Source organism: Branchiostoma floridae, chromosome 4, assembly GCF_000003815.2.
Source record: "Branchiostoma floridae strain S238N-H82 chromosome 4, Bfl_VNyyK, whole genome shotgun sequence".
Lineage (NCBI taxonomy): Eukaryota > Metazoa > Chordata > Leptocardii > Amphioxiformes > Branchiostomatidae > Branchiostoma > Branchiostoma floridae.
In genome coordinates this window covers 4,235,497-4,254,713 of record NC_049982.1, presented here as the reverse complement: position 1 = coordinate 4,254,713, position 19,217 = coordinate 4,235,497, and the positions used below count along the sequence as shown (strand labels likewise).

The 19,217-nt window shown below is 43.7% G+C and overlaps 1 protein-coding gene across 2 annotated transcripts in view; it reads right to left on the bottom strand.

The window, feature by feature from the left end:
• Positions 1 to 19,217, bottom strand: part of LOC118413522 (LIM/homeobox protein Lhx5-like) — a 113,181-nt gene that overhangs the window by 64,231 nt on the left and 29,733 nt on the right. Inside the window, exon 3 of one of the 2 annotated variants that reach the window (XM_035817014.1) lies at positions 6,504 to 6,994. In XM_035817014.1, coding sequence (XP_035672907.1) covers positions 6,504 to 6,994 — 491 coding nt within the window. Of the gene's footprint in view, positions 1 to 6,503; positions 6,998 to 19,217 lie in introns of both variants that reach the window. The other variant, XM_035817013.1, reaches the window with a different exon arrangement.

Below are 19,217 nucleotides of genomic sequence, written 5' to 3'. Positions count from 1 at the left end.
CAACGACGTAGCAAATTACAAACATTTTATCTTATTTCAACCCCCAACATTTCCAGACATTTACAGACTCATTTTCAAGTATCAATATTTTATCTTATTTCAGATATTTTATCTTATTTGAAGACCCGAATTTCCAGACATTTTATCTTCTCTCTCTCTCTCTCTCTCTCTCTCTCTCTCTCTCTCTCTCTCTCTCTCTCTCTCTCTCTCTCTCTCTCTCTTCTCCTCTCCTCTTCTCTTCTCTTCTCTTCTTTTCTCTACCAAGCTGAGTCTCCTGTCGCTACGAATAATGGGCATCTCTGGCACCTCACCCCTTCAAGTGTATGCATCTTATTTTAAAGACGCGAAAACAAGGCGATGTGGGGTATGCCCGCAGTGGAACACGATCCCTCCACAGCCTAGCCGTGACGAATCCCGGCAGGCCTTGCGACAGCCAGGGTGAGGCACCCGCCATAAATTCCTGTCTATGAAAAGTTATCCCGTCGAAACTTTGGAATCCCCTCTACTACGAAGCAAGGCATGCACAACACAAAATGTACAACAACATCGCAAAATATTATTTTTGTGTCGTATAAGTCTGTGTCATATAACATGTCGATCAGAAAAGTTCAAAGCTTCGCACTTTTTCGGTGTTGCTTTATCCGAATTCAACATTTTTAGAAGAGACTATTAGTGCTCATGTAGCTTGGGTACCATTCTAGTTAGTTATTTCATTTGCAACGTCAGGATGCCCTAAAATATCCGCTAGTCAACGACGTAGCAAACACGGTATGACATAAGGGTGGTTCCCATGTGACTACATGTAGTAAGCCATTCGCGGACTCTCAAACTCCAGTCAGAGGTGCTTCTACAATGATGATGATGATGATGCTTCTACAATAGTGGCAAAGACCACCTTCTATCAAAGAAAGACAGAGAGTCACATTTTGGTGTGAGGAGGGCTTGTGCAGTGTACTCTACGAACAGAGAATCGGCTCCGGCTGTTTTGACGTGTTTTAAGCGTTTTTGTCGGGCTTTTTATTAGGCCAAACGGACAACGGAGAGTCTACAGGTTCAAGGCCATGGCAGGAGGTGACGGACACCGGGACACGCCCTAAGGTCGCCAGGGCAAGGAGAGGATTGCGGTTACGATAATGTTGTCCTGAACCCTTCCGTAGTGATCGGATGGAGGGGGTCAGGTGTTGGGGAGGCATGGCTGAGCTGGTCTCTACCAGACTCCCACCTGGCCAAATAGTAGTAGAGGCCTTAGTAAGGAATAAAAGTCTAGCAGGAGTTAATTGTCCAGAAGTGAACTGACCGACCGGCTGGATAGACTGCAAAAGACTGACTGAGATCCCATGGCAACTTATTTGTCCCTATTTGGCTCCTCTTTTGTCATCCCTGAATTCTCCTCTTTTGTCATCCCTAAATTCTCCTCTTTTATCATCCAGCTGACGCGTATGCTTGGAGACTATGTTTTAGAAATGCTGTGGAGGGATAGAACAAAGGGCCAGAAGAGAAAGAGGAGAAAGTCCAAGTTGGAAGTTAATAAGGAAAGTAACAAAAATACAAACAGCTGACAATCATTTTTGTATGACAATCTCCTCCTTTCGCGCCTGCTTAGATTCTTACGTCTGCAAGTGAAATTTGGCGCTAAATCGTCTTACGCATTTGATGGACTGCCAGGGTTAAGAACATTACGATTCGCAAATCTGGTCCGTAATCTTGTAATCTTGGAAGACGTCTTAAGAACACGCCACTGTCTTAAAGAAGAAGGATTTACGAGCGGGAGGTCCGGCGAGTTTTTGTGCTCCTTAAGAACACGCCACTGTCTTAAAGATTGAAGGATTTACGAGCAGGAGGTCTGAGGAGTTTTTGTGGTTAAGTACAGCCACCTGTTCCCAGCTCTCCGCGGTCAGCCCGCCTGTCAAGACCGCCTCACCCTGATTTGGCGGAACGGCGCCCTCCCCTCCGTGTACCGAAGCGATAGGGGGTCGGGGCACGGCGGAACGAATCGGGGGCTTCCCGCCTCGCGGCAACATCAAAACGAAGGGTCGAAGGTCAAGCCGGGGCTAGACGGGCGAAAGGTGAGGCGGCCCGATACCGGTCGGTCCGTCTGGGGAGCCGACTTAAAATCTGTTTTATACTTCCAGCAGCTCCGGACGGCACTGATCTTCGAAGGCGCGCTGAGCACAGCGGTTTCACGAGTGGTCGGCCCGATTTAACGCCGGCTGAGGAGAGAAGGTCTCTGGCCTTGCAAGTCGTTTTATACCACATCAATGTTTTCCCCCAAATTCAACGTTTTAGGAGGAACGATTAGTGCCCATGTAGCTTGAGTACTACTACTAGTATTCTTCCAGCAGCTCCGACCCTCACAGCGCGCGGTTTCACGAGTGGGGGACCCGAGTTTAACTACTCTCCAAGCGACTCAACCTCTGCTTGGAGAGTTTAACGCCGTCTGAGGAGAAAAGGTCTTTGGCCTTCGCAACGGTTTTACATGTAGTTTTAGGCCCCATGCCAATTTATTTATTCCTGACTTTCGCTGTACAACACAGGAAAGACCCAAAGCTCAGAGAGAAGCACTTCGGGCTGATCCGTTCCAAGTAAAGTCCAAGAATAAGGGCTTAAAAAGGATGCTGCTACAGACGTATAAACTTATTTGAGCACTTGCTGATGACAGCAAAGTGATTTTATGGTTACATAAACTATGGTTTCTGGAAACATCACAAATACAACACAATTACAAAGGTGAGGACTGATTCACTGTTGATCATAATACGTTTTTCAACAAATTGAACACTTTCTAAAAGTGCACAAAAACAAACAAGCTTATGTGGCTTAAATAAAACAGTCGCTAAACCCTTCCCATAATCCCCTGGGAAAGAAAGAGTGCACCACAACGTGTCACGGGCGCTTAGCACCGCAGCCAAACGATTGTCGGTGTTGAAAACCCCTCCCGATACGGACATCTCTATAAAAACAAACCGTAAAAGCCTGTGTGGAGCCGGGGGGACGTGTTGACGCGACAGCTGTGAGTAGTCCGGGGTGGGGGTTAAGTGTTTCACACGGTACGATCATACGCAAAGGTTTGGGCTGAAAAGACATTAGCCATTTTGTTTATGCCAACAAGACCAAGTATACACAGGAAATCGTTAACCAAATGCAATGTCCGCTATCTCTCTCTCTCTCTCTCTCTCTCTCTCTCTCTCTCTCTATATATATATATATATATATATATACACATTAAAACCAAGATTAGCAAGGCAATGGACTGAGGGAAAATAGTTGCTGAGGACAGGGTATGTAAGAATGTATGGCCTATGGGACTGTCTTTTAATGTGACTGAAGGTGGTTTTCTGCAGGCGGTTGTCCGCACTGGCTTTACACTAGGCTTTACATCTAGTCACAGAAAACAATATAATAGAGAAGACGGCATGCCCTTACAAATAGCGTTTGAAACCTTGCTGTGCCTTCAAATTGAAAGGTTGGACTTCCGATGTGATGAACTGAGAAATGACTTCAAACATACACAATGTACTGCTACATGTATGGTGTATGCAGCACCGTTGGTGTTATAGAATAAACAGGTAGACTTGGTCGTTTCCATTTCCTAAAGCCATACAGAAGAAACAGATGGCATTCTTGTTAAGCTCAGTAGGTCTTTTGTTGTTTTAACCAGTGTGTATGTTTGACTTTACTCATAAGAAAACCTTACAGCAGCTAAAATGGCCCCTGAGAAACTTAAACAAGCGCAGCATGCAGCCTACAAGCTATGACAGGGAAAGAGGCAAATCCTCACAAGGTGCCAAAGCTTCCCATTCCTCGCCACTTCCTCGCTATCAAAATAAACTTAGCACAACATTCGCCCCCAGACGATACGAAAGATGTCGAGCACTTGACCTTCGCCGGTCGCCAGCTGATAAAGTAAACCAGCTTGACTACCGCTGGGAAAAACTTACACAGGCGAGGGACGTGTTAATAGTTCCGCCCTCATGTTCACTTACAGCAGCGTTTTTGTAAACATACATATAAAATGGGCAAAAGGCAACATCCCCCCACATGTCCAACTTTTTGTCCTGTCCACCATTGGGGCGTACACAGGCGAAGTTCTCTTTGTTCAGTGAGCTACCGATTCTGAGCAATGATACTGCAGCAAGTAGTTCCACCGCGAGAAATATGTATTTACACATATACCTTAGGCTTTCTTTATTGTGGCTGCAAGACTCTTTGACAAAACCAGTTCCTCGGATACAAATGCCTGCTATTCTGTATCAATGTTGCATGTTTCTGTTGCAATGATAAACTCACCGCGTTGAGCTACGATCTAGCTGCGATCACGTGTGTGCTAGTGACCATGTAGGAGGGGGGGGGCGTCCCGCCAAGCCGACACCTGTTGTGTTGAAACTGAACACCGGTGCGATACCCGACCACTTCTCATCCCCTGCTCTGACTGACACCACAGACATGCTGCCGTGCGGAGACCGCAGTATTTTGTCTTTCGGTAACACAATACGGGTGCCTTCTTTAGTTATTAATCCTTTCCAACAGAGTTATGCCAAAAATCGCTAGAAAATAGAGCTAAAGTAATGACGCTGCCAACTTTTTCAAGACACAGGTTAAGAGATGAACAAGTAAGACGAGATACTCGACTTGAATCGAACAGACAAAGTTTGCAGATAACGTTGATCTTTTGCCACGAACGACCTAAAATCGCCAGCTTGGTCACCCACCAATTTCTATCTTTTTGATAACATCAAACAAACTGATGCAGATTAAAAACATTTCTTCTTTTGCATAGATAACTGAACCAAGATCTGTCCACCAGAGCCCTGCAGGTACCGCTATACACCGACCCTGCACGTAAGTTGTAACTACTCCCCGCCGCTCCAACAATCACCCAGCCCGTCTCAACCCTCCCACCTCTCTGTCCACTGCACAGGATATATCATAACAAACCAGCGCCCATGCTGCGAGCCTGAGCGAAGTTTTACCGGGCTTTAACCGAAGCGATAACGACCTATTATGTCCGAGTGTGTGCACTAACAGCGGGGCCAGGTCTGAAAGCGACGCCCGCTGCGAAGGTAAGAGTACCATTACCCACCGTGGAATTAGTAAGCGATAACTTCTTTATGTCGGCCTACAAGCATGCTGAGGACAGTATAATGTTGGCATGTATGTATGCGCTGACCTCTCTTAACACTCACACCACGGTGTAGGAGTTAACACCAGAACTCCCCGTGTAGGAGTTTATACCATATCCCTTCAGCCATATTAAAGGCCCGTACAGGTAGCACCTGTTTAGTCCCAACTTCTTTTAAATCATCAAATCATCAAACAATGAAACATATCAAGACTGTCAGTGGGCACAAAATAAAGAAGACATATTAGAGAATTTACAGAAACCAAACTATTAACTCCCCATACGAACAAAATATACCGAAAGTCTTGCAATGTTTGTTTCAAGACTTTATCCTGTCTTCATAGAATAGAATGTGATTCGCTCATTCCAAGGAACGTTCTAAAGAATTGGGGTTCTTTTTGAAGTTCCTACATGCGGAAAGAGAACCTTGGCGATTTATCTCCCATTCTAAACCTTGACTGACGCGAAGAGACAAGACCTTTGCGCCCAGTTAACTTTTGAGTAACCTTACAGAAAGGTAATGGCGGCATACCCAGTGTGAGCTTTTGTGTTTTGTTATTCCAATCCGACAAGCCCGCGGCAGACTGCGTACACGCAAAGTTAACTTACCTTGAGCCGACCGTCTGCCCAGGTTTCCCCCCTCCCCATCCAACTATCAATCTCCATTTGAAAAGCTATTAACCAGAGCCTTGTAGGTCTCCTCCGGATCCGCGGGAAGAAGGGTCCGACCGAGAGCACAACTCCCGCCAAATTGCTCCCCCCGTCCCAGAAGACTGGCCCGAAATTACCGTCATATTGCTCGGAAGATGGGCCCATCGATCAAGCCTTGAAGTTCGCCTCAGTCCTCCCGCGGCGCAATCTGTCTTGCGCATTTGTGATTCTTTTTTAACTTAGTCACCGAGGGGAAGAAAATGGAGTCAAACGACGGTTTCCTGCTTGATTTACCGTCTGGGCAGAGCGCTACAGCAAATGTCGTGTCGCTAGCTTAGCCCCGGGAAAGAACCTGTGCGCCGGAGTTGCTTATCTAAAGCTGCAACTTAGTTGTTGCCCAATGCCCCATGCCGCGCTGCGAGCCCACCGGACCGTGGGTTAACTACTGCATTAAGTGTAGAGGTCCGCGTAAGCCACGCGGCACGAATACTTTCATGTTTTTCCTTTCGGCTAAGCACAGCAAAACCAGAAAGTGTTGCTGCACGGTGTTGGGGCACATAAATCTAAAGGCGATGTTGTATAAAGTTAATCCGGGAGCAACTTCGGCTGCCACGACCACCAACTTTCTGTTCCAAGCCTTAAACCATGGAAGCTTTTCATGGCTTATTTCGGATTCGTGTGTAAGATTGGTGTGAAACACAGAAGAGATATGATAAAAAAGAGTTTCCCTTACCTGTATGACCCTCATGTTCAGCCCCGTCTCTTGTGCCAACTGTTCTCGTATGTGCCTTGTGGGTTTGGGTGTGGCTGCGAAAGCTGCTTTTAACGTTTCCAACTGTTTTGCCTTAATGGTAGTTCTGGGGCCTCTACGCTTGGCCCCGAGTGTGTTTTCGTTATTCCCGCCACTGACGCCATCTTTACTCGTGGCGCTGCCAGCCTCGTTGTCAGACGAGTTTCCCGAACTCACGGTGTCACGTGAGTCTCGCGCCGTCTCGCGTTCCTTCTCGTCTCGCGGTGCCGAGGACGGGGAGGTGGGCGAGGCGGGGTTGGGGGTGTTCAGGCTAACGTTTTCCCTGGAGTCTGCCGCCGCTTCCCGCATGGGTTCTCGGGCGGGGGCCACTGCCGGCGTCGCTGCGGGGGGAGGCGCCGGGGCCCCCGTCAAGCTGTCGTCGGTCTCTTCGGGGCCCGTAAGTCCCAGCTCCGCTTCGACGTCGCTACCCCTGTCTGCTGCAAAGAAAAAAGAACAGAGAATCGTTAGTGCTTGGCACAAAATTTCATTTTTACGTTCCGAAGCAACAAAAAGCATATATACCGGTATCTTTCAGTCAGCTACACCTGTAGTAACCACAAAAGTTTGTAATTAAAAAAAGCAACATTTGACCAAGCTACCGAGAGAAATATATTCAGTGGCTTGAGAAACTGCTACCTTGGGCATTTCATTACTCATTGGATACCTAACCTTCATTGACAATCGTGTAATAGTAATCTGAACTACGCTGGTGTCCGTGACATTAGAAAACGGATCATTGTTGTTTTATGTCCGTCTAACGACAATAAATGAACTTGACCTTAAATAACTCCATTCCTTAACAACCCGGCGTCTAAGAAACCGTGAATCCTCCGGAAGCTGACTTAGCGATCCACTTCCAGTCGCAATTTCTTAGTCCAGTGATTTTGATAAGACTACAAGAAGCTATTTATAAGTCGAACGGCGCGTTCGGGTTCAGCGCGACTCGCCATTTGAAGAGCACAGGTATTGACCTATCGGATAATGACTGCAGATCAAACATGATTTATCACGGTGCGACGAGGAGTCGTGTGGACATCTTCGCATTCGGGTCTGTTTGTACGAAAGTGAAAAATACCTTCTCTATAAAGATACGGATAGGTTTATCTATGCTGAAAAAAGCAAGTACTCAGATGTCGACAGTTCGATACTTATAGCCTCTTTTGCCAGTACTATTTCAAATTTAAAAAAACACTACCAACCTAATTTGGTTAGTTACTGTAGGCAGATCGCTTGTGAAGATACAAAACAGAAGCCGACCGAGGCAGCTACCTTGAGGTACGATACATTTGGTTTGTAGTATGAATGATGAGAAGCTTCCATTTACAAAAACGCCATGTTTTCTAGGTCCAGTTTATGGCTGACTGTGCAAAGCCATAACTTCGTAAGTCGGCCAAGCATATTTCATGATACAAAAGCCGCACACGGCCCATATTTTTTTTTTTTTTTTTTTTTTTTTTTTTTAATCAAACTTTATTCAATATTTCAGCATAATACACAATACCTCATACATATACATCATTTGAGCACAATAAAAAAAAACATTAACATGTGGTATAACAGGACTGGGTGAGAGAGAGAGAGGGATAACAAGCGTTGATCATTGGTCTGTGATTGACTTAACAGGTGTATCTAAGGGATATCTATCATTGGCATGTTGGCAATTTTAGCTTTAAAGTATTTCAAGTTTGGTTTCAAATCTTTCAAAAAACAGGTGTAAATTACATATTTGGCAATAAGGATACAATGTAAAAGCTTGTTGTCTCTATATGTTTCAGATATTTCATATATAATCAAGTTCTCATCTATGTTCAGATCTTGCTGTGTTTTGATTTTCCACCATGTACAAAAGTGTTTCCAGAAAAGTACAACTTCATGACAATATACAAAAAGGTGCTCAATAGTGTGGTCTTCATTACAATTATTACATTTGTTGCTTTGTTTGATGTTAACTTTTTGTAGCCAGTTGTTTGTCGCAAGATACCGGTGTAGAATCTTATACTGAAAACATTGTAATTTTGTGTCTTTTGTTACAACAAAGGCATTGGTATATGCATTTTCAATGTTATCACTTCCTATTTTTTGTATAATGTTGTTATCTTGACCTGGTGATACAAATTGTTTCTGTATCAGGATATCATATATTTGCTTACATGTGAGGGTATGAGGGTCTATCTTATCTGTATAATGTATGATGTTTTCAGGATAACATTTTCTTCTATCTTTTTTAACTACTTCTTTCCATTTCTGTGGTATGGCTGTTTTGAGTGAGTTGTATTTTAATACATGACATGGATTGATTTCTATACCATATGTGTTGTGTAGATCAGTTATACTATAAAAGGTTCCATCGTTTTTTAACAAATCATTGAAATATATAATGCCTGCGTTAGCCCATGTTTTATAGTATACAGATGATGTTCCAATTACAATGTATCTATTATTCCATATAATTTGAGAACAGATCTGTCTGTGTGAGAGTGGTTCATGCTGTATTACTTCTTCCCAAGAGGATATGACATCTTTATAGAACAATGGTAGGTTGGACAAGTCTAGCAGTATACATGAAAAATTACATTTGAATAATAAGAAACCTCCCCATTTTGAGAAGAGATTTTCTTTTTCCCTTAGTGGATCTGTAATAAGCCTTCTTACCCATGTTGCCTTTATAGCTTTATTCTTGGTGACAAAATTTACCATCTTTAGTCCTCCTTGGGGTATTTTTCCAATCAGAGTTTTCATTTTAACCCTGGGAGGTTTGTTTTGCCACACATATTGAAATATATAATCATTTACTTGTTTTATAAAGGTTGGTGGTGCATGTAAAACTGAACAATTATAAACAAGCTTGGAGATACCTAGTGTCTTGATAATTAAAATTCTGCCTATAATGGTAAGATTTCTACTTTTCCATACATTGCAAAGTTTTTTCATCTTTGTAAAGTTGTTGTCAAAATCCTTATTGTAACATATATCTTTATTGTGTCCAAAGTGCGTGCCTAGGGCTTTTATGGGTGTGCAGGGCCAGCGTGTTGGTAGTGGTTTGTCTTCTCTATTTTTGTTAGGACCCACCCACAGAGCATCAGTTTTCTTAGGGTTTAGTTCTAATCCACTACATCTTTTAAACAAGTGTAAAGTATCTAGAAGTCTGCCTGCAGAGTCCACATCTGCTAGAAGGGAAGTCATATCATCTGCGTACATGGATATTTTATGAGTTTTGCCATAAACCTCTAGTCCTCGAATATTAGAGTCAGATCTGATTTTGCATGCAAGTACTTCTAGCCCGATAATGAATAGAGTGGAAGATAGGGGGTCGCCCTGTCTCACCCCTCTCTGTACATTGAACCATGGGGAACTGTACCCATTGTTAACCACGCAACTTTTTATGTTATTATATAGAAGCTTCACCCATCCAATCATATCTTCACCAAAGTTCATAGTTTTCATTGCTTTGATTATAAATGATATTTCCACATTGTCGTAAGCTTATACGGCCCATATGGGTTGGTTTTCTAACAGTCATCTGAATATTCAATAACATCTAAATCGTACGACGACCTGCGACGACTATGGCCACGTCGTTATGGCCCGGTCACAAAGGTCGTGCGATCGTCGTACGATTTTGACGCCATGGCATTTTCAAGCCGGCCGTGACAAAACCAACTAACGACATGGGTCCGAAACAGCCTGTTGCGCTTTGCAGGGGACGTACACTTTTGTCCTCCCAAATGCCCGAAGTTAGAAATCGAACGACGAATCGTGGCGACGACTATGGCCGTACCGTGCCGTTACTTACAACTCGCGCCATAACGCACGTGTTGAATAACATCGGTTGAAAATCGATGCCGAACAGATGTACTGCCGCGATAATTAAATTCCTTCTTGCCCGATCCAATAAAATGAACAAGGCGAGCATTAATGCCACCGTGCAAGCTAAGTGACGGCGTTTGGCGTTAAGCTATGTGTGTGAGCGACTTAGGACGGACAATAAACGTTATGACATGTTCATCATGAATATTTTTATATAGGGCCAATGGCTAATATGTTTTAGAAAAGAACACGTTTAGTCAATTTATCTATAACCAATAAATGACTAAAGATATTGGCAAAGTAGCGCACACGTTGGAGTGATTGGCAATCCTGCTATTGGACCAGAGGATCTAGACAGTGGCTGGTGACCCCCTTTGGCCAGCTATACTCCTAAGCCAGCTTTGATATTATCTTATGCCACTGGTAAATCTGCCTGGAGATTATCTAGAAAGGACTGAACAAGTTAGGACATGGCGCCGCGTCGTCTATTGCTTATTATACTCATGGTGAGGACCTTGGGGGCATTTCTTCCATTTAATTCTTGAAGTTCTTATTCATGTACCAAAGTTGCAGGCACGCTCACTTCCTAGCATAGTGGACTTGTTGAAGTTGCCTCGGGAATAGTTAGATAATCTCCAAGCAGTGCTTTAAGATAGTATCAAAGCTGGCCAAGGAGCATAGTCGGCCAAAGGGAGTCAGACGTAGCATACACACTCCTAGGCCATCTTCACTCCTCTGTCAGCTTTTGATACTATATCATGCTACCGTAGGATCTGCTTGGATATCAATATTAGATGCCGTAATGTATCTATGAACGTTAATGCTGTGAGCTACATGTACACTCACCCTAATATGGTGTTTTGCACTGACGTAACTGTGACGTAGGTACTGCCCGCCATGTTGGATGATACCGGGTTATCTATATAATCACAGTCATGTAACGTAGACATTCAAACATGAAACTTCGTAATAGAAGTTCGACTCTTCGCTTCTTCATACGGTGTCTGTGACGTCACACATCAAACACTAAAAGTCATTTCTTTCTTTCTCTTTCCTTCTTTCTGTCTTTTCTTTCCCTTCCTTCCCACATTTAGCCACTTGCGCTCATGGTCTGCAAAATCCTTTGTTCTCTACATTTCATTGACTTTCTGATGAGGTTTCCAAACCAATTAGCAACCCTAATCCTCTCTGCAGTATTCGTCAAAATTTCCTGCTATCTACTCAAGTCCTTATCAGCACATTCGTACGTGTCGCGTTGTTCGATTTTTAGGTGCCACATAATCATCTGTGTGCGTTTCATGTTATGACTGTTCTGTATCTGTATCTATATAGCCGGTATAACCGCCATTCGGCGTAACACACCAGCTTCGCAGGCACGCGGCGCGGCAGCAGCTGGTTATATTACACTGAACGATCCGTCACAGCTAACTTTTGCACATCTATCTGCAAGCGTTCTTTAAAACTATCTAGAGAAGATGCCCCTACTGTGCTTGGTGATAACAAATTCCAATCTACGATAGTTCTGGGAAAGTACGAATTTTTGAACACATCAATCCTAGGTTGGTAACTCTGGTATTTGAAGGCATGACTGTACGTGTCGCGTTGTTCGATTTTTAGGTGCCACATAATCATCTACGTGCATTTGATGTTATGGCTGTTATCTTAATGACCACGCCTCGTACAAGTATATTTACGGACAAGGAAACAAAACCGGTAAATAATATTCACATAAAAGCATCGATCATGATTAGCTTCCAAATATCGTAATATGGTCTGATCACTGCAGACGTTTTTTTAGATGGACGAATCGATATAGAATAGTATATAATATCTACATAGTACCAAGATGTGTTTTGTTTTTTCAGAAAAAATAGACAAAAATCTGTCTTTTTTTCTATTATCTCTTCTGGCACATAGAACAGCATAGAATATCATCATAGTAATGTACCAAAATATGTCTCTTTCTTTTAATTATCCATTGTAGTTGAGGCATATAACATCACCATAGTGATATAAAAAATATGTCTTTTTTTTTCAATTATCTCTGATGGAACATCATAGTATGTAATATCACCATAGTAATGTACAAAAAAATTGTCATTTTTTAAAACATCTCCTATGGTTGAGGTATATAATATCTAAATAGTAATATACAAAAATATGTCTTTTTCAATTATCTCTTATGGCACATAGCACAGCATATAATATCACCATAGTAATGTACAAAAATATGTCTCTTTTTTTTCAATTATCTCCCGTGGTTGAGGCCGGCTTAAGCAGGCGCCTCGCACCGCCGGCGGGCTCTGAAAGGTCATCGCCGGTTCCCTGGCGGAAAATTATTCCTGCCCGGCGCTTTTGACGGGAAGCGGAGAGGAGAAAGCCTGCCTCGAAGACAGAGGAAGATCCATCCGTCAGGACTTAAAGACGGCGAGACCGGGGTTTTCCGTGATCCATGCCCCCGCCGGCACTGCGCGACAGTTTTACTGTCGGGGACATTGGCGGAGATTCCGGACCCTCCAGCCGCTGTCCGGCCGGACTAAGTAAGCTAATAAGCTCCATATTCGGCTGGGGAGCGGCTTTAGCTGCAAGACTGGACCCTTTCTGTCGCTCTGAAGCGCGAGGGGTTATCTTGGCAGTTTAGACGGAGTTTGACGGGCGCCAAGAGGACTGTTGGTAAGACGGACCGCGGGTGGGAAATAAAAACGGGACCGCATCAAGACATTCATCCGGCAGACTAACCGATTCTGACGGATTTCTTCAGGATCACGAATGAAGAGATTTGAAAATAGGTTGTCTCTGTGTTGCAGTTCATCATACCGTGACGTATAAAACGGTGACGCGTGTATTTTTTTCTGACTAATGAGGATGAACTGAACTGAACTGAACGGGGGGGGGGGGGGTTGACAATCTCAACCTGCAGATGCAACCACTATTTCTTCATGCATATACTACAAGACCTAAAACTGCGCATTACATGAAATAACTAATCACGGTGAAGAATAAATCTTTAGTTGCTATGTATAGTCCTAGGGCAGCCGCAACCCCAGTGGACTGGGGTGTACGTACCCCAGGCAGCTCGCCCTTAACCTCCAAGCAGATCCTACGGTACCATATGATAGTATCAAAAGCTGGCAGAGGAGTGACCCCGGCCTAGGGGTGTGTATGTGCCCATCTGACTACCTTTGCCCGGCTATACTCTTTGGCCAGTTTTGATACTATCTTATGGCACAGTAGGATCTACCTGAAGACTAGCACGTCCCCACAATTCGCCAGTCCCCAGTCCTAAAAAATCCTATGTACAGTAATTAGGGCTCGAAATACCACCTGCATATGCAGGTTAGTGCAGGTAAAATTGGAGCTGGGCAGGTGTTTTGGTGTCTACCTACCTGCATCTAACCTGCACTGGTCCATGTACTGGTTTTATACATAAATGGCATATGATGTGTAGGTGTATGTGGATTGTTATCAGCTGAACGTTACCACCTATAAAGTATAAAAGAAAAAAATAGCAATGGTTCCTGAACAATTTTAGTATGATCCATACTTCCTAAATTCACAGTGGTGCAGGTAAGATTTGTCTGGTGCAGGTAATTTTCAATGTTACTTGCACCGGTGCAGGTATGCAGGAAAAAGTACAGTAGAAGCCAGTTAATTGCACACCGGATAATCGAAGACTTCTGTTAATTGCACGAAATCCCCAAATCGCATGGTGGCGCGGTTCAGCTTAATAACTTCGCTTTGTTGCACCATTCGGATAATTGCACGAAATAAACTGGCAAATGGGGTGTGCAATTAAGCGGCTTCCATTGTATTTCGAGTCCTATGTATGCTGGCACGCCGCAGTCCCGGGCGCGTCACACGCATTCATCACGCCTGAATCGTGACGACAACTTCCGAACCGTTTGGTCACACGTCTCCCCCGAACAGCAGAACGCTCCGCAGAGATCGTTCATCAAAAACTCCCGGCTCTGCGGAGCTCATACATAAAAAAACCGGCCTCAGATCCACGTAGCCTTAATACCTTGTCACAATATCAACTAGCCTGATTAAATCTCGCTTATAGCAGCCCGCCAAACATCCACCGGCCCCCGGGGAGGGGCCAGTTACAGCCCTGGACAGCGGAGTTTGTGTTACACAGACTAAATATCCACGATCTTCGAGCGTATCGATGGAAGGATGGCCATATTTAAGATCGACAGAGGGTTGCGAGTATTTTTCACCTGAAAGCCGTCCCTGTCACATATAAGTCATACTTTGTACCTTGTACAATTGTTGTGCAAAAAAGTTACTAGTACTATCATAAGCGAGGCTCGGGCGACTGCCGCAGACTCGTCGTCCGATCGACTTTCGCGCAATGTGACAGGGGTATTACCAAACGGACGTATTATACTGTCTAATGTAGAGAGAATAATTTGCCAGGGGAGTGTTGCTACCACAGGAATTGGGCGGACGCGCTGCCCTGGCAAATGTTCTGATTTTTTGCCGACTTCTACAATCCCCGTACCCCCTAGTAAGGCCTGGTTGAAGCTAGATCCGCGGAGGATATATAGCCCATCCCTAACTGCAATGCTACGGCGCGCCTTTACCGTGGACGGGACTGTCTACCTGCCAACATGCGAACAGTCCGGTCTCGTTTCACACTGTCTCAAGACGAAAGGTGATGGCAAAGCGTACCTGAAGCGTAAACAGAACCGCCAACTCGCGTTCATGCTTGGATGAGGCAGTCCAAACATATTTTACACTGTCCCAAAGCCAAATTCAGTGCCATGGCACCCTCAGGGCGAAGTTTACATGAACATTTCTACACATGGCGTTGTAATTGACAGCTATAGGTTGTAACATAGCTACATCCTCCCCTTACTAATGTTATCGAGTTTTAAGGCACTGTTTTCTTCTTGGGCATCTGACATACTACATGTACCTTTCATTTTAAAAGTTTCTGAAGGCATTGAAAAATTTTCTTTCTTTCTTTCTTTCTTTCTTTGGACACATGATACAGAATGGACTGTAACAAATACGGCGCCAGCTTCAAAGCAAAAGTGCAAAAGTTGTTCCAATTTGTCAAGATACGGACAGATTTGGCAGAGGATCCGAGGCAGTACCCTGCTGTGAGAGCGGATATTGTTCACCTGACAGAACCTGACTACGTGCCGGAGCGGAGCCTGTTAATAACTAATCCTAGCCTAGTCTATCAAGCCAACCTGGAACCCGAAGCCACCGAGGAAATACCGTTATAAATATGGCGGCATCAACGATGGAAACCGGGGCATCCATTCACGAGGAGACGGGATACCGCCGTGTTCACATCAAAGTTTCCTTCCTCAGCAAACCTTAAGACACCAACTCATCTTGTACAAGAGTTCGCCAAAGTTCACATTTGAAGAGTTTCAAACGCTCAGAATAGGCACTAGTAACGCTGGTGGCAAAGTTGAGAAAGATATTTACGTTCCAAGCACATGAATCCAGAATACGATGCCATACCGTCGTGCTGGTATATAATTAGACGCTTTTGGCTGAACTTGACACTGTTATTATTCACTAAATGTTACTCATGTTCCCCAAGCTTAGCGAGTCACAAAACAGGACACCGAATTCTTGCCTGTGATATATCAAAAACTTTGTTCAAAGCGACACCCTTGACAACACTGAATAGGAGACATCTCCGTTTCAGACTCGTCAATTCTCACAAACGACACCAAGCCGGCCATTCAGAGATCAAACCCGCGTCCGTCATCCGTTCTGAAGTGGCCATGTTGTCGGCAATCCCGGCACTACATTCTACTACATTTCCCTTTTTACAGCCGCCGCGCCGGCTTTGATACCGCCTCGGCGACGAAAATTGGACCGTTTCTAGCGGCACAATAACGGGGAATGGAGGGCCATTCAGCACCGTGGACGTGGTAGTTGTAGTTCAGCACTTGGCGAGACGCCCTGAAATTACGGACCGGTGACTTGCAGCGGGGCGGATCACACAGTGGCTGTCGACTTTGATGGGCGATTTTTCAAAGCGGTTTTGTGGAGTAGGAAGGGCCCTTGTGTTGATGGAAGGGTAGGGTGTCACCAGGGGCTGTGAAGGGGTCCTTCGTCTAATTAAGAGCGTCTTGTTGTGAACAAGACATGGTGGAAAACTTGTCGCTTTCTGTTTAGGGGGGACTTTCGGAGGTCGACGTCAGGCTTGAAGTTTGAAATTATTTGCAACAGAACAACAAGAATGGCATTATTGCTGTGCAAACGTGATATCATTGCTGAATGGTTAAAAAGTTGCTGATTTGTTGCCATTAAATGCTACTGAATAATTAATAGTTTGCTTTAATTAATTAGCATACGTTTATATGACTAATTAAACTACAGTTAAAATGATGTATGGTGCGGATAGCAAATCAGAGAAATATAAAATTAAACGTTGATAGAAGTGCATTTAATTGCCTGGCTTCCTGACTCAAAGTTTGCTAGTCATTCCGCAAAGGTTTAATTCATAAATCATGCATATGGTAAGCATAAACTATACCAGTTTAGTATTTATTTCTTTTCGTTCTTGCCATTGTTTATATCCCATTACTTCTTCTATCATACTGCAGTCACAAGAATAAACAACCTCTCTCAGATGTTATGTGATTGTTGGTTATTTATTTTTAAGTGCGAAAACAAACGTTTTCTATGCATGTAATTGCTGCATATGTCACAGCTAAAACGACCAGATTCATGCCTTCAAAGAGAAAGAAGCATATCCTGAACCAGTAGAACGCTGCCGTACCAGACCCTGAACAATACCCTTCCCCCAGCCGCGGTCCGTGCTCCTTCGGAAGACTGGGCTCACCAAACCACTTAAACATGTCCTATAGTCATAATGACCAGATTATCGTTGTTAGGGCGGGGAGAGGTCGTCTGATCAATCAATAGTTATACACACAGAAACGCTCGCATGTCTTCTGAAACTGTCGCCAAACCGAGATGTGCAAATATTTCCTTTCTGTCCGGGAAAACATAGAATTTTACGTGTGAATTATATGCCATCAATGAAAATCTGGACGGCAACATTGCAACCAAAATATTTGGGTCAGCCCTATTCAGCTTCCAAGATGTTCCACGGTAATATAACTAAGTCCGCGTTTAATTTGTTTTACCGAGAACGACCGATTCACGTTGAAGACAGGAGATCGGCACGAAGATAAAGATAGTGGCTAGAAATGAAACATTTTCAACATAACCAACAAAGAAACTCAGATAATATACACTCACTTCTTTTTAGTCTGTTTATGAGAGTGAACCAAGACATATTCACTTAATCAAAACGTGATTTTAGACATTTAAGTATAGCCCACAGATGCTTAAGAAAAGACAGACTCCTCCAAGAATTTTGATACTCTTCTGCAGGGAATTTCGATACTCTTCTGCCAAGAATATGTACTTCTACCAAATGATGTGCATGCCATACATCGTCAACATACAGTTCCATTTTTTTTCATTTAAGATAGATATTTACTACATATTTTTAGAAAGTCAGATGTGTGTACCAGAGTGACAGCTGAATATACCATCCTCCGCATAATATCTCTCTTCTTCTTTGTGCGTGCACGCTTACGAGGTAGGTATGAATATTATAATCATTTTAAAATGTGAATATACAACAAAAGATGTACACAACATTTTCAAAAATAATACTTAACTTAAGCTGATTCATGACAAGGTTGGAAAAAATAAAAGCTAACATATACAGCAACACGGCTGCAAAAGTGTGTCATGTGCTAAACCATTCCACTCAGACTTTTATGTGTACACGTTTTAGGACAATTTATGACCTATATTAACTCATTTTACAATATGGCTCGAGGGTTCCCCATATTGAAATTACAGGGCATCATAGCGGGCAATTTTCGTTTCGTGACAATTTTGATTTGGGAAAAGAGGGACAAACAAACAAGATGTGCGAGCGTGCCACTTCAACAAGGATGCTTTCCGGGAACAAAATTGACTCTTACACAAAGCAAACATGTTTCTGTAGCACCTGCACCGTTTGTACCACATGTGAGGTTTCATTTTAACAAACCAACAGACCCAGAGTTGAAGGAGGGAGCTGGTTATCGTTTTGTGTTTGTGCAGTTATGACAAAACAAACCCCATGGTCAAAATTGACTCGTACACAAAGTAAAAATCTTCTGTAGCACCTACACGGTATTCACAACTTGTGCGGCTTCCATTCGAACAAACCAACAGAGTCCAGAGTTGAAGAACTGAGCTGCTGTTTGCGTAGTTATGATAAAACAAAGCCCATGGTCAAAATTGACTCTCACACAATGTAAACATGTTTCTGTAGCACCTGCAGCGTTTTCACCACCTGTGCGGGTTTCATTCGAACAAACCAACAGTCTTCAGAGTTGAAGAACTGAGCTGATATTTGCGTAGTTATGATAAAACAAACGCCATGGTCAAAATTGACTCTTACACAAAGTAAACATGTTTCTGTAGCACCTGCACGGTTTTCACCACCTGTGTAGGATTCATTCAAACAAACCAACAGTCTTCAGAGTTGAAGTACAGAGCTGGTATTTGCGTAGTTATGATAAAACAAACCCCCGCACGCCGCCAGCTGCGCGTGAGAGTCGGTGTGAACCTGCTGAAGAGGACACCACACCACTCCGGGCGACACTCCGCTTACCAACCAATCATCCAGCAAAGGACACCCACCGCTACTTAATCATCTCCTCGGGGCCTCTCCTACAAATGGCTTTCTTCCTGCTTTTGAAGTCGAGCCAACTCTTCATCTACATGTATATTAGCGAGGCGACACTGTCCCATCCTGTGAGACGAAGTAATAAGACGGGAAGAGTTCTTCTTTCTGAGACGTTCGAT